The sequence below is a fragment of the Monodelphis domestica genome, chromosome 5 (assembly GCF_027887165.1).
Source record: "Monodelphis domestica isolate mMonDom1 chromosome 5, mMonDom1.pri, whole genome shotgun sequence".
Taxonomy (NCBI): domain Eukaryota; kingdom Metazoa; phylum Chordata; class Mammalia; order Didelphimorphia; family Didelphidae; genus Monodelphis; species Monodelphis domestica.
Genome location: NC_077231.1, coordinates 90015448 through 90031631, shown reverse-complemented (window position 1 = coordinate 90031631; position 16184 = coordinate 90015448). Strand labels below are relative to the sequence as shown.

Below are 16184 nucleotides of genomic sequence, written 5' to 3'. Positions count from 1 at the left end.
CAACTATATTTCCATCAATATGGCTGAAACTTAAGTCTATCCATAGCTTACACAGCATCTTAGTAAAGGTGCCCTTGTTCAACCAAGACTGCTTTTTTAGCAATCACCACAGGTGAAATCTCCATGTCCCTCTTTGCTCCAGGACAGAGGAGCACAGTTTGCTGATGATGGACCTGGGCAGAATGAGGAAAGTCAGCTAATTATTGTGGGTTTGATGATGCCACAATTCTGCCTCCCATCCTTATAACTAGTGAGTTAGCTCTGAAGAGTATTGAATTACTTCACTGGCCATGAATTATTTAAAGGGAAGTGCTGTTATTATAGAAGCCAGCTGTTTAACCATTGGAATTCTGTACATTGGCCAACACTCAGGAAAAAAGCTGTACACTGTGACTAAACACTATGCCTACTCAGTGTATTCGAAGGATGAGTTAAAGTGGTGGTCAGATATGCTACTAACTAATCTTTGGCTTATATGTTAGAAGGATTAAAAAAACAGGAAGGAAGGAAGGAAGGAAGGAAGGAAGGAAGGAAGGAAGGAAGGAAGGAAGGAAGGAAGGAAGGAAGGAAGGAAGGAAGGAAGGAAGGAAGGAAGGAAGGAAGGAAGGAAGGAAGGAAGGAAGGAAGGAAGGAAGGAAGGAAGGAAGGAAGGAAGGAAGGAAGGAGGGAGGGAGGGAATCCCAAGGATTCCAATAAGCCTAAGAACCAATAAGAGGGACTTTTAGGAGAGTTAACGAATTTGTCTCTACAAGCTTCATTTCAAAGTATGAGTTTCAAGGACATTGATTATAGGATCTTAGATTTGGAGCTAGAAGGGACCATTGAGGTCATCCAGCCCAACCTTCTCAATTTATAGATGAGGAAACTGGGGTTTAGAAAATGATACTAGGATCAAAAATTACAGCATTAGCTGTGAGGTCAGAGTTTATTCCTCCCATTTTATAGCTAAGGAAACTGAGACCCCATAAAGTGATGTGTTCAACTCACAAAGGCAGTGAAGGACAAAACTGGGATATGAACCTGTATGCTCCAACTGAAATCTAGACATCTCCACAACAACCATGCCTCATCCCAGCATGGCAAGAGAATGGGACTTCTATAATGATGTCATGTGCCTGGAATGATCAGCCACAGACATTCTCCATCTCACTGTCCTCAACAAGCAAAGATGATCAATATTTTTAGGACCTGTGAAGTCATTCAAATGATACAGTAAAGCTAGTTAACAGTGATCTGCTTCCAGGGCAGGTAAATGGTGCAATATATTGAGAGCCAGGCTTGGAGTCAGGAGATCCTGAGTTCAAATGCGACCTCACACACTTTCTAGCTATCTGCCCTGGGCAAGTCACTTAACCCTAATTGCCTAACCCTTTTGTTCTTGGAATCCATACACAGTATTGATTCTAAGACAGAATGTAAGGGTTTAAAAAAAAAAAAGAATGATCTGCTTCCACTGTGAAGGAATGTTTGGTTCTTTGGTTCCTTGTTCAAAGGAAGTGTGTCTTACAATTTGAAAAACTGAATTAAATTGAAAAAAGAATTGAATAAAAAATTTTAATGACCCTTACTCATAGGGTCACACAAAAGCAAGACACTCACTAACACCCAGAAGATAGACTCTGGGCTCTTCAGGCCAACATTTACAGCCTTCTCCAATTTCTCTCATGTCCCCTTCTGGCCTTTTTGCCATATATTCTCCATCTTGTCAAGAGCACCTGCTACCCATACAGAATCTTCCATCTCTGTGACTTTGTACAGGCTTTCCATTGGAATCAAGAGTGCTCCCTTCTCCATCTCCACCTCTACCTTGAAGAATCCCAAACTTCCCTCAAAGAACAACTTCAGTAGCACAAACACAAGGCCATTGTAGACTTATCCTAGTTGCCAGTGTTGTTCTCTCTCCTTGGAAATGAATTTTTATTGCTTTCTCTGTGCTTTTTAGTTACTGATCTTAGTGCATGCTTGTTTTTTCCCAGTAGAATATAAGCTTCTTGAAGATTTTTATCCCTACCAACAGAGGGGCAGCATCACATAATGGTTTGAGATCTGGCTTGAGATCCAAGTCCTGTTTTTCAGTGAAAGCGGATTGGGTGGTAGGGAAAGTCAGATAACTCTTTAGACCCATAGACTACTTCTGTGACTATAAATTGCTAAGAAAAGATTGACCTGCCTTGGTGACAGGAGTGTGGCCATATGGGAGTTTCCTCGACCAGAAGTTCTCAACCATTTTTTTTTATCCCAGGACCCCTTTTGTTGAGGATCCTTCAAAGAGTTTTATTTATGTGAGTTATCTCTATCAGAATTTCTTGTTGTTGTTCAGTCTTATCTGACTGTGACCTCACTTGGGATTTTCTTGGCAAAGATACTGGAGTGTTTTGTCATCTCCTTCTCTAGCTCATTTTACACATAAGGAAACTGAGGGAAACAGGGTTAAATGACTTGCCCTGGGTCACACAGCTAATAAGTATCTTAAGAGCTATTTGAACTCAAGAAGATGAATCGTCCTGACTCTAAGTTTTATACTAACTATATTAGAAATGGAAATATCTTGGTATTATGAAAATAAGTCTTGATCCTTTGCACCACCTGAAAGCATCTCAGGTTCTCTGGGGTGGGGGGGGGGGGGGAAGAGACTCTGAACCACACTTCGAGGACCTCTGCATTATTCTAATTCAATCTAGTTTCTAGCACAATGCCTTACATATTGTTATTCAGTAGTCGCAGTCATGTCAGACTCTTTGGTACCCCATGCACCTCTGTCTAAGGGCTTTTCTGTGGAATGGTTCCTTCTCTGGCAGCGAATAGTGGTTAAGTGACATGCACAAGGCACACAACTAGGAAGTTTCTAGAGCTGGATTTGAACTCAGGTCTTCCTGACTCCAAGCCCAACAGTCTATCCACTATGTCACCTAGCTGTGTAATGCCTTCCAAATAGTAGGAGCTTAAGAAATAATCATAGATGCATAGTGTATCCTCATCACCCTGCATAATGCTTTGTATGCTGTAGATACTCAAATGTTTGCTGAATTGGATTTTGTTAAAAGGAACTTGGGAATCCTCTAGTCCAAGACTCTTATTTTAGCAATCTCTTGTTTCCATTTAGCAATGGAAAAACAAGGGAGAGGATGATGAAGGGTTAGGGTTAGTAACTTAGCTACCCTGAGACCAAGCATTTATAATTCAAATGTTTCCAACCATTCTCTCTATATATATTTTTAATTCTTACTTTCTACCTTAGTAACAACTCTAAGATAAAAGGATGAGAGCTAAGCAACTGGGATTAAGTGACTTGCCCAAGATCACAGAGCTAGGAACTGTCTGAGACCAGATTTGAGCCCAGGACCTCTCATCTCCAGCCCTGGTGATCTCTATCCACTGAGTCCCAATATTTCACCTCAAATACTTTTGTTGTTTCCATTCCTTAACTCGTCTGTCTAGTGTTCCATAAAAATAGAACAAAAGCTGTAAAGGAAGGAGGGCCTCTGCAGCTGCCTAGATGGTTCATGGACACTTATCGTCCCCATTTTCTATCTGTTTACTTGACAGATACATCACAGGGTTGCCTAACTTAAACGTAATTTGGCAATAATATAAATGAAAACAACTCCAAAAAAAGCCAAACTCGACCTAACTGCAATGACTAATTTTGCTTTCAAAGAACACATGATGATCCACATTTCCATCCTTTTGGGAAAGAGGTGGTGGGCTCTAAGGGCAGCACGTGGCATACGCCATCACATGGGATCACTGTGTTGGTTGGTTTTACTTGACTGTTTTCTTTATTACAAGGGACCATGGTGGGTTGGCGTGAGAGAGAAAATATATTCAGAAATGGTAATGATGTGAGAATAAATGGTACCCAAAGAAGTCTGAAGATAAAAGAGTACAGGTCCTTCTGAGTCTGGGATGTATACTTAAACATGAGACCAATGACCAAGAGCAACCAAAGTCGGATTTTGTTGTGACCCTTAACTAAGAGCCAGTGACTTTTTTTTCTTTTTGCCCTGAAAATATTTGCTGGTATTACAATAATAGGGAAGAAAGGCTAGAAAAGGAGTAGGGAAATTTTGAAAGTTTTAAAAGAATTTATTGAAAGTTTTAAAATAATTTATTCAATTTAAAATTCAAATAACTTAAGAGGGAAAGGGGGGAAAGGAGTATCATTAAATGGTCTGAAGGACATTTTACTAGATAAAATGTGGCACATGCATTTGCATACCCAATCATCATGCTCCTGAAATCAAATAGACTTTTTATTTGTGCTTGTTCACTGGTGAAAGAAGTGAAGTTGGTGGGGGAGAGAGGGGCAAAACAGGAGAGACATTTTGTAATGATTGAGGAGAAAGAAATGTATGCCTGAGCTTATTGGGCGTGCAATCTTCTTGGCATCCTTTCAATTTAGCCTGAAGATAGAAACATTTAGGACTGAAGCAGAAGAGTAACTTTTGGCAAGTTTGCCAGCCTGTAGCAGTTGTTTGCCACTGTGTGCACACAAACATGTCTGGGAAGGAGCTTTGATTTATTCAGTGTGGGGAAATTCTGATGTGGGAATTCAATCAAAGTCAATTTTCACGTGTCTCATCCTTCCCAGAATTGTTGATTTAGAACTGGAAGAGAGCTCATGGGTCATCTGGTCCAACTTCTTCATTCTAGAAATAGGGAAATGGAGGCTAGTTAAGTGACTTGTCTAAGGTTACACAGGTAAGAAAGGGCAAAGTCAGAATTTGAACTCAGGTCTTTGTGATGACAATCCCAGCATTTTGTCTTCTATAACATCCTTTTTTTTGCCAGTCTATCTATAGACTAAAACTAAAATGCCATTAAGACCAATATCCATAAGCTGAGAACTTAAAAATATAATAAATTATGTCTTTTAGACACTCAGAGCAGCAGTGAAATTGAGATTCATTCACATTCAAATTTTAGCTTTTTAGATGCCATAATAGGTACAGTTAGTTTTCTGGGGAAATTATCCATACAGAGGAAGAAAAGTATTTTATCTAAAGAGGATAGGACAAAACAAAGAAAAGACAGGACAGGACAGGAGAGGAATAAGGGGACATGAATCATTTGAGAGCACCTCATTTTCTGCCCAGGTATAGCAATTATTTTCAAAACCCACATTATCATATTTGCTAAACTACTACCCCCTAGGGAAGAGGTAGAAACCAGTGGTGCTGAAATATAAAAGACAATCAAACAGGCACCAGAGAAATAATCCTCTGCAGAAAAGAGGGCATGATCCAAAGCATAATCAGAGGGAATAATACTATGTCAAGTCCCGTCAGAATTCATGGGGCAACTAAATCCAAGAACTAAATGAGTGCCAGGAATCTGAAGTTCCTACCAGGAGGCCAAAGCTAGGAAAAGTCAGCACAGAGTCAAAAGGAGCACATTTCAGAGGGAAGTATATATCTTACCTATCTATCTATCCATCCATCTATTTATCCTTCTATTTACCCCTCTAGATATTTCTATGTGTTTCTATATATCTCTATATCCATTTATCTTTCTATCTACCCTTCTATCTATCTATCCATTTATCCTCATATTTACCCTTCTATCTCTATCTCTTTCTATCCATCTATTTATTATTCTGTTTATATTTTTCTTTCTGTCCATCTTCCCATATATCAATCCATTGCCTTTCTATCTACTCTTCCATCTACCTATCTATCCATTTATTGTTCTATTTATCATTCTATCTATCTCTGTATATATCTCCCTCTCTATCCATTTATCCTTCTATTTACCTTTCTATCTATCTCTATGTGTATCTACATATCTATCAATCCATTTATCCTTCTGTTTACTCTTCTATCTATATATGCATCTATCTCCCTATCTATTCATTTATCCTTATATTTACCCTTCTATCTCTCTATATATATCATTCTGTCTGTTTATATTTTCTTTCTATCTATCTGCCTATATATCTATCCATTATCTTTCTATCTACTCTTCCATCTATTTACCTATCAATTTATTGTTCTATTTTATCATTCTATCTCTGTATGTATGTCGCTCTCTATCCTCGTCATCCTCGGTTACCGAGAGACTACTACTATACTATACTATCCATTTATCCTTCTATTTACCCCCTTCTATCTATTTCCAAATCTATCTCTATCTGTCTTTCTGTCCATCTTTATCATTCTGTCTGTTTATATTTTTCTGTCTATCTGCCTATATATCTATCTATCCATTATCCTTCTTTCTACCCTTCTATCTAACTCTACATGTATGTCTGTATCTATCTCTATTTGTCTATCTGCCTATATATCTATCTTTCTAGCTATCTGCCTATCTATCTATCTATCTATCTATCTTTATGTATATATTTTCATATATAGAAATATATGCTCCCATGTTAGACTGTTAGCTCTTTGAGGGCAAGGACAATCTTGACTTTTTCTTTGTCGTCTTAGTACTTAGTCAAGAATCTGGCACATAAAGAAAAGCGAGTACGTCATTAAAGTGTTTTGGTTGAATGGAAAAAAGAATGGGTAAACATGATTGTGATCACTTTTCCCCGGGAGGATCCTTCCCTTAAGCCTCTGTTCAGGACCCTTTAACAACTGGCATGCATATGTGCCATCCCACTGCCTGGGGGCAGGGATTCCACAGGATTGGCACATCCAATTTCTCTCCCTAAATCAGAGTTCTTCAATGGTGGCAGAGGTACTAGCGATGCCCTCTCCTCTCAGCTGTGTCAGCCTTGCTGTGGTCCTTAACAATAGTGATGGTGGAAAGGGAGAGATGTGAGGAAGGGAGACTTAGCTAGCCTTTCCTGACATGGACACCTCTCCCCAGATGTGTAGAATTCCCAAAGGAGGAATGCAGTCTACTCTTTTCACAGTCACTGAAGATAAAGAACTAGCCAGGGGTCAGTATGTACCAGGTATAGAACTTGAATCCAGTTATTCCTGACTCTAAAGTCATCTTTATCCACTATGAGCCATTGCCTCTCATGCCTGGCAGCAGGGTGGTACATACATATAGAGCGTTGGACCTGGAGACAGGAAGATCTGGGTTCAAATTTGGCCTCAGACACTTCCCAGCTATGTAACACTGGGCAAGTCAATTAACCTCTGTTTGTTTCAGTTTCCTCCCTTCCAAGGTTATTATGAAGATGAAATAAGATAATAATTGCAAAGTGCTTAGCCCAGTACCTGGCACATAGTGAGAGCCATATGAATGTTAACCTCCTATTTCTTCTAACTTTGCTATTTGAAATTCTCCAGTGACTTGTTTATGAGAGAGAACAAGAGGAAACACCCCACAAAGATACTCCATTAATGTTGTGCCTGATAACTGAAATATAGCAACTTTACCAGCATGGAGGACAGAAAGGGTGCAACCAGGATCTAGAAGAATTAACTCTACAAGCTCAGATTTGAGGGTCATCAGAGAAACTCATTTCTTTTAGAACAGAAATTTAGATATTTGGGTCCATAACATTTTTTAAAACCTTGCCTTCGGTCTTAGAATCAATGCAGAGAATGGGTTTAAAGACTGAAGAGTGGCAAGGGCTAGGCAAAGTGACTTTCCCAGGGTCACCCAGTGAGGAAGTATCTGAAGTCAGATTTGAACCTAAGTCCTTGAAGCTCCAGACCTAGAGCTCTATCCACTGTGCCTGCTAGCTGCCCTGAGTCACAGTTTTTCTAAGCCTCTGTTATTAAAGGTTGATAATACCATTAGGAAAGGACAATAGCTACAGATAAGAATTTGTGAATCCCTCTACTGTCAGGAAACTCGTATATGCCACCTATGAGAAAAGCACTGAGTCGATGGCAATTGGGCTCTGGATCCTCAAGGCAGTCCCACTCCCCTGCCAATGCCCAGTTCCGCCATATGCTTACTGGGTGAACCTTGGGCAAGTCACTGCTACTCCTCTAGGCCTCAGTTTCTCCATTTGAAAGAGGAAAGGAGTGGGCCAGATGGATGTTAAGATCCCTTCCTAAGTCTATGATCCTAAAGAAAATACTTCCACTGGAGTGGCCAAACTCAAAAGCTTCTGGGTCCCACCCTGTATTGCCAAACCTCTCTTGATCAAAACAAACTCCTTGTCACATCTTGTAAAGACTGTTTATTTCCCTAGCCCTCCAGTCCCAGAAACTATTGCCCTTTCTGCATTCTAGGGCAGTGGGAGAGAAAAACTTCCTGGATTCTCCTCCACATTTTCATCTTTTCTGAAAGGAAACCAGAGTTTAGCATCTATTCTTGGCGGCCTGATTCCTTTGGCCTCCTGAAATGTCCAGTAACTTAGCAGAGGGGAAAAAAAGCCTATGGACGTCCTCTGTGAATTGCTGAGGACCACGTGATCTTGTTTTCCCCCTCTCCTCCAATTTACAGTCTCTGGAAAAGATTATAAAACAAAACAAAACAAAAAACATTGTTTACAGAGCTCAGGGGGCCAGTTGATTCTCAGCTGAGGGTAAAGCCGCCTGCTAAAGCAACGAGACAGAGTGGGTCTAACACCAGCAAAGAAAACCACGGAGACAGAGAGGAGGGCCAGCTGCCCTGCCTCTCCCCACCATTGGAGTGGGGGCTGCCTCCCAGACTTGCTCTCTGAGAGAAAGCAGCATCCCTCTCCCAGGGATGCCACAAACACAGCTATGTCAAGTTCCCATTTCCCAGCTGTCCTGAGCCCTGAGGCCAACCTGTCTCATCCCACCAACTTAACTCTGGGGAATATTTTGGTTTTAGAGTTGGTGGAGACAACTGGCCATTTGAGCAAAGGGGCAGGTGGTGATGGGAGGGGAGAGAAAGGGGGCTGTTCACAGGACTTAAATATGGAGAAAGATTTAACCGTTATCTTAATTTCCTTGAGGGGGGAATGGAAGGGGAAGAGAAAAGCTATCACAGTAGGGAATGATAAACAGGGGCAGACATTTGGAATTAGATGGCTTTTAGAAGCCATCTAGTCCAATCTCACTCATTTTAGAGAGGAAAAGGCTGAAGCCTAGAGAAATTAAGTAACTTGCTCAAGTTCAGACCACTAATAAGTGGTCAAGGTGGGACTGGAAGCCACGTCCTGTGATTCCAAAGCCAATGCTCTTTCTAGTGTAACATGTTGAAAGAAGGCATGTATCTAATCTTGCCACTAACATATTATCAGGATGACTGTGAGCAAGTCACTGAACTAGTACCTCTAGACCAATCTCTGAAGGAGTAAAGTTGCTCATCTGAATCAGTGAAGGGAATTTCCACAAGAGGAGCTCCTAACCCTAAAAAATGATGGGTCACCATTTTTTAAGCATCTCCTTATGACTTCCTAGTGAAGATGGCATATAATGGATTTTGAACATTTCCACCTTGACACTAGCATAAGATTATATTCAGTAAACTTTTGCTAAATGAATGAAAGATAGATCAACATTTCCAACCATTATGCACTTTTGAGCTAAATTAAACATGTAATGTAGGAGTAAAAATGAATAAATACTCCTAGTATTTAAAAATATATAGGATTTTTAATAATAAATCAAAAGAGAGGGAAAAGAAAAAAGGTTCTCTCAGTCAAGTGAGGAGAGCAAAGAGAGCCAGAGACTCTCACCTGCAGCACTCTGCCAAAAGCACAAGCTCCCAAAAAAGAGCCCCACAGCCAAAATTATCTCCTAAGCATACTTACATAAAATGAGGACATAACTGAAAAGGATGCTGGGAATGTAGCTCAGGTGTGGCAAATTCTCCATCTGCACAGTAACAAGAGAAATTCGAAATGAAGACTGAAAACATTGTAGTTTGTCTCCAAGAAGGTTCGACTTTGCATACTGCCTTAGATGCTTACTAAGCAGTATGACCCTTGGCAAGTCACTTCACCTCTCAGCCTCAGTTTCCTCATCCATAAAATAGAACTAACAGCACCCATCTCATAGGGCTGTTGAAAGGATAAAATGAGATGATGGATGTAAGGTGTTTTGCAAGTGTTAAAATGATATATAAATGCTAGTACTATTATTTTTTACCTTAAGCAGAAATGGGTTCTCTTCTAAGGCTACACCATTCTCTTCTTTGTCTCATCCAGGCAAGCCCACTGGGTATGGATCTAGCAGTCGGCGTTTACACCACACGGGGATCGTGGATGAATGCTGCTTCCGGAGCTGTGATCTGAGGCGGCTAGAGATGTACTGTGCACCAATCAAGCCAGCCAAGTCAGCTCGCTCGGTGCGTGCCCAACGCCACACCGATATGCCCAAAGCCCAAAAGGTAGGTTAGGATGAGAGGAAGCCGTCTCTCCCTAGCATAGAATACAAAGGGCTTTCCATGCCCACTTCAGTAAGGGTGCCATGTAATATGTAGGGGAATATTTCAGAAATACCCTGCCCCATCCCTGCCTCATCAGACTACTTCATTCCCTAGCTGTTTGTTGGTCCTGTTAGTTTTAGGGTTGATTAGTTCTCCAGATTGTCCCCCTAATCAATCAATTAACAAGAATTTGTAAGCACCTACTCTGTGCCAGGAACAGCTTTTTAATCATATACCTTTTTAAATCAATGTCATCATTAATTAGCCATTATTGATTATAGAGAATGGTAAAACAAGTACCTTATCTCTCCTAGGAAAATTATGAGTATCAATAATATTAATTAAATCATTGTAATGAATACTTAAAATAATTAGAAAGAATGGATAAATAAGTACCTTATCTCTCCTAGGAAAATAACAAATGTTCATTAATAATATTTGTTAAATCACTGTCATGATTAACTGATCATTATAGAGAATGGCTAAACAAGTATTTTATCTCTCCTAGAAATATTAATTACTACTAATAATAATTTTTAACTGACTTGTATCAAGTACAATTTTGAAATCATTGATCTTTTAAAAATACTTGCAATCATGAATTGATCATTATTAATTAGTGGTTTAGTAAATATTTTTTCTCCCAGGAAAATTATCTTTACTAATTAATAATCGACTGTGGACTCGGTATCATTTAAAAATTGGGTGTCTTAAAAATCATTTCATTTTTAATTAACCAGTCTTCATTATAAAGAATGGTTTAGCAAGTGTCTCAGCCTATTAAAATTACTGTTATTAGCCTATTATGTGAGAGGCATATCTTTTTAATCATGTCCCCATTTTTAATCATTAATTTTTTTAAAATAATTTTAACTCCAAACCACTTATCTCCAGTGCTGTCAAAGGATTATTATTAGAGGACACAAGCATTCTGATCTAGAAAGATGAAACATTCTGAAAGAGAAATTCTCTGAGTTTATACTGAAATAGGCCATAGGAGAAAGGACTGGACTTGAGGTTGCATTTTCATAGGGCACTTCCAAGTGAGGAGAGTCCCTTTACCAATACAGGTCAGCACCTCCTCTGCAACTTATACTGCAAGTGAATTACCTAAAACAGAGATCTCAAACCTGTAGCCTTCTAGTCCCCAATATTCTAGAGGGGCAGGAACCAGATTAAAATTTAAAAAATATAAATAAAAATACAATTGAATATAGATAATGTTAATATGTGTTAATATTTACTAGATCAATCTGTAGCCCACAGTCATCCTTACGTATGACTTAGTGGCCTTTTTCCTATTTGAGTTTGACACTAATGTTTAAGAGCCCTTAAAGATTGTGACTTGACCAAGGTCACACAACCAGTATATGTCAAGGGCATGACCTAAACCCAGGTCTTCCTGAATCCAAGGTCAGCTCTCTACCCACTCTATCACTTTGACTCACATACAGTGATGCCACATCAAAATTTCTCCTTGGCTTAAAGGAAATTCCTGCCATGATGGAACTATGGAAGCATTTTCTTTCTGGGATGTGGTGTCTGAGAAAGTCTTATAGGACTTGTCTCTGGGATAAAAAAAAAATGTGGCATGATTTAAATTATCTTTTATCTTTTGAGTGGGGCTAGGTAGAAATGGTAGGAGGGAGAGCTACTTGATGGCAGGGGAAAAGCTAAAAAATAAGGAAAAGGAGAGGAGAAAGGCCAGGAAAATTGCAACAAGGAGATCTCTGTTGGATCTCCTCAAGATTTCTTGTTTAAAAAAAAATAGTCAGCATGTGTTTTAGCTAATATTATCTTTCTGCCAAAATATAAGCTATAGATCATGAGTCTAGATCACTATGGCTCACATGAGTGATCCTTGGGCACTATAAATAAGTAGGTAAAGCTCCCAGCATTCAAAACCCAAAGAGAGAGCTAGGAAGTCCAAGGCACCCAAGCAGGTTCTAAATAGAGTTCCCTCCCCAGTCCTCTTGTGTAAGTGTCTTGTCCAGTTGCATAGAGGGAAGGTACAATGAGAGGGTGCCTGTTCCTGGTCTCCGAATGAATCTGGGATCAGCTTATCGAGGTGGTCACTACTGAAAACATGATTATGAAATGGGGAAGGATAGAGCAGTGTCTATTCCCTTTCCCTTTGTAGCTCAGTTGACCCAATGCTCTACAACATAAGTAGAAAAATCAAAGTGAACACAGTCTCATGGGGGTCACAGTTGCCTCAGGATCATGAGCTCCAGAATCCAGGGGCCAAAATAGAGCAAAAAAGGGTACATGGGGAAATATTCTTTGCTTTTATTTACCTGTGTTGGGAGTACAGGCAATTACAAAGCACTGTCCCTACACTCAGTCTTTCCCTACCTATCAAGCTCAGTGACTATAGGCTGGCCCAGAAGCACTGTCATCGGGAACACCACAAGAACCATCTGTTCTGAATGAAATTATTTTTGTGATATTTGCAGTATCAGCCTCCATCCACCAACAAGAAAACGAAGGCTGAGAGGAGGAGGAAAGGTGGGCCAGAGAAACACCCAGGAGGGGAGCAGAATAAGGGAAAAGAAGAGAGACAGCAGAGCAGAGGAAAGAAGAAAAAGCAGAGGAGGGAGACTGGAGATAGAAATACTGAACGCAGAGGAAAAAACAGGAAAATGGAGAGAAGGAATAAACAGACAGAGGCAAGGACTATGAGAAATAAACAGACATTGTAGAAAAAAAGAAGAAAAGTATTGTGGCAATAGATGGCACATATAATTGAAATGAGAAAAAAAAAGGCAACCTTGGGTAGACCAAGACATGGAAAAAACCAAGTATTTGGAGAGAAGGGAAATATGTCATAGAGAGTCCAAAGTTAGATACAAGAAGGAAAAAAACTAGAAATAGAAAACCTAGACAGGTGAAGCACAGCTTTAATAATGGCTTAAGAATGAAAGGAACTAGCAGGGGAATAGGGAGGGTGGAAGAAGTCCTTTTTAGGAACACTTCCAAAGTTTTACATTGGCAATGTGGCTTCCATTATTGCTGGTGCATCCAAAGGCTGAGTTAAAAATTAGCAAGAATTTGAACAGAATTGTCTACAGCCACTCACAGGTCCCTTTCCCCATGCAGATCATTTCCCAATCCTGTTCAGGGTCAAACACTCCCAGAGGGCAATGGGAACGTTTTAGAGAATTACAGGCTCTCAGGATTGGAAACACTTCAAAAGATCATTTTGTCCACCTCCCTGTCTGATGCATAATTTGTTCAAATGACCAATGAAGTGGCCTGCCTCTTCTGTACTTTAAACTTGGGTACAGATGAGTGAAAGGAGGGGAGAAGCAATGCCCCCGGGAGATGCAGCCTTCTGGTCTAATATCCTTGAATTACACAGCACATATATACATGCATGCATGTTAGACAGACATACACTAGAAAAAGAGATTCTGGGTATTCGATCCTGGCAGATTTTACTCCATGAAAGAGTCTTAAGTTGTCACTACTCTGAAGAGTACAGGCAAAGTCCATAGCAATTTGCAGTTCGTGTCGTCTTCATTAAAAATTCAGAAATGAAACTGAGAGGCAGCTTGGCAAAGGAGATAGAAAGATGACTTGCAATCAGAAAGATTTGAGTTCAAGTCCTGCCTCTGTCTCCTAATGTCTAAGTAACCCTGGATAAGTCACATGATTTCTGAGAGCTCTAGTCAACTCTCTAAGACAATAAAACAAAATTACTATAACCTGCATTGGTAGAGGGAATTTCCTTACCTTGGAATGCCTAATACCAATGAAATCATAGGTCTAGTCCCCATCCCTCTTCTTAGCCTCCAAAAACAATAATATTACAGGCAAGTAGGATGGCCCAGTTGAGAGTGGATTTGAGGCAGAGAACTTGAGTTCCTATCTTTAATTTCTGCCACTATCTCCATGACCTTGAGCAACTTCCTTCAAGATAAAACCAAGACTTCTACTTCATCTTCTATGGCCTCCTGCTTCAGAATCACTCTTACCAAGCCCCAGGGGCTTGTGAAGACCCAGAATTCCTTGAATGGGGATGCAAAGATGCCCAGGCATGACCAAAGAAAGGAAGCAAATAATTGAGTAAAATCAAAAAAATCTCTCAGAAGCTTCTATTGAAACAGTCTTTTGTCCTGTAACCCTCAAAGCAAATGAAGGAGAGTCAAAGATCATTATCACCAGTTACCTCTACCTAATCAGAAGAAATTCGAATTTCCTCTTCACTTGCCCCAGGGATGCAGACACCTTTGGGGAAACCCAGGCAATTACAAAGTACAGTCCTTACACTCACTTCTTCTGACCGTTTTAATACCACAGGATGGAGCTATTGTCTTAAAGCGTTCCTGCAATTAAAGAAAGCCATTCAGGATCTCTCAAATAGAATGTGCCTGGTTCATTCCCAAATCCAAAGATTCCCCAAAACGTATATGCTTCTGTCTCCGTTCTCTACCTCAGCTATTGATTTAGTGCCCAAGTCAACTCAAATCTTAGACTTCAATGATGAAGATGTTGGGTAAACGACAACAAGGCAATCCTCTTAGCCAGCCATCACCAAAAACCTGACTGAAAAGCACACTGGATTTGGAAGCAGAAGACCTGGGTCATTTTGACCCTCACACCTGGGTTTGAACCCATACCCTGCTACTTAACCAGCTTTGTCACCTGCTAGTTACTGGCCCTCTCTGGGCTTCAGTGTCTTGATCTGTAAAATGAGGAGATCCGATTAGATGACTTCTCAAGGTCCTTCCTAACTCTAAGTCCATGATCCTCAATCATTTTCCCTCTCTACACAGTTCCTTAGCTACAAGATGAGGGGGTTGGACTGGACAACCCCTGAGGTCCCTTCCAACTTTAAAGCTATAAGTCTATGATTCTGTAAATGTTTAGGGAGGCACTGTGGCATAGTGCAAAGAGCACTGGCTCTGGAGTCAAAAGACTTGGGTTCAAATCCTGTCTTTGATACTTCTTATGTGACTTTAGGCAAGTCCCTTGACTCCTCTTGGCCTTCATTTCTGCATGTCTAAAAAGACTAGATAGACTCTGAGTTTGATTTCTAACTCTAGATTTATGATCATCTCCTAACTTCCACTCAATAAGAATGCAACAATGCCACCATTGAGGCAGCATGGTACAGTGAGACGAGTGCTGGTTTTTGAGTCAGAAGACCTGGGTTTGAATACTAGCTCTGCCATATATACTACTTGTGTGGCCTTGGGCTGTCACAACTTCTATTGGTCTCATTTTCCTTGACTGTTAAATGGGAAGGGGGTTGAACTAGATGGTTCTTAGCTTTGTGTCCTGGACCCCCTTTGGTGGTCTGGTAAAACCTATAGACTCTTTCTTAGAATAACATGCTCAATACATGAAATTAAATCCATAGGATTTCAAAGGAAACCAATCTTACTGAAATATAGTTAAAATATTCATGAAATATGTTATTATATATATATAATATATAAATAAAAAATTCATGAAATATGTTAAAATATTCAAAGATAAGAAGAGTCCATGAGCCCCTAAGGTTAAGAATCCCTGGACTAGATGGTCTCTAATATCCCTTCCAGCACTGAATCTATGATCAACAACCATATAATGGTGCTAGGTCTAGAGTCAGTCCTGGACGTGAATTTCATTTCCTGTGTGACCCTTGGAAAGTCACTTATCCTCATTTCTCTCACCTTTAAAATAACAGAGTGTACCAGATAGCATCTGAGATCCCTTTCAACTCTAAATCTATGATCCTAGAAGTCAGGAAAAAAATAAGAGCGAGCACCTTTTTAAGCAAAAGATCTTTGTAGTTCAACAAATATCTTCAGGTATGATAACGTATTGGTTGAAAAAATACAAAAAAAAAAAACCTCTCTCTCCACAGTGAGCTTGAGTAATCCCAGATTCAGTATCCCAAATGCCTGGCACTTAATGGATAACATGAACTAAAAGTAAAGTAT

The 16184-nt window shown here is 39.9% G+C and overlaps 1 protein-coding gene across 5 annotated transcripts in view; it reads left to right on the top strand.

The window, feature by feature from the left end:
* The window catches only part of IGF1 (insulin like growth factor 1), a 119860-nt gene that overhangs the window by 76736 nt on the left and 26940 nt on the right, over positions 1–16184 (top strand). For 2 of the 5 annotated variants that reach the window (XM_007503331.3, XM_056798774.1), the window contains exons 3-4: positions 10031–10212; positions 12708–12759. In XM_007503331.3, coding sequence (XP_007503393.1) covers positions 10031–10212; positions 12708–12759 — 234 coding nt within the window. Of the gene's footprint in view, positions 1–10030; positions 10213–12707; positions 12921–16184 lie in introns of all 5 variants that reach the window. The other 3 variants (XM_007503328.3, XM_007503332.3, XM_007503333.3) reach the window with 3 other exon arrangements.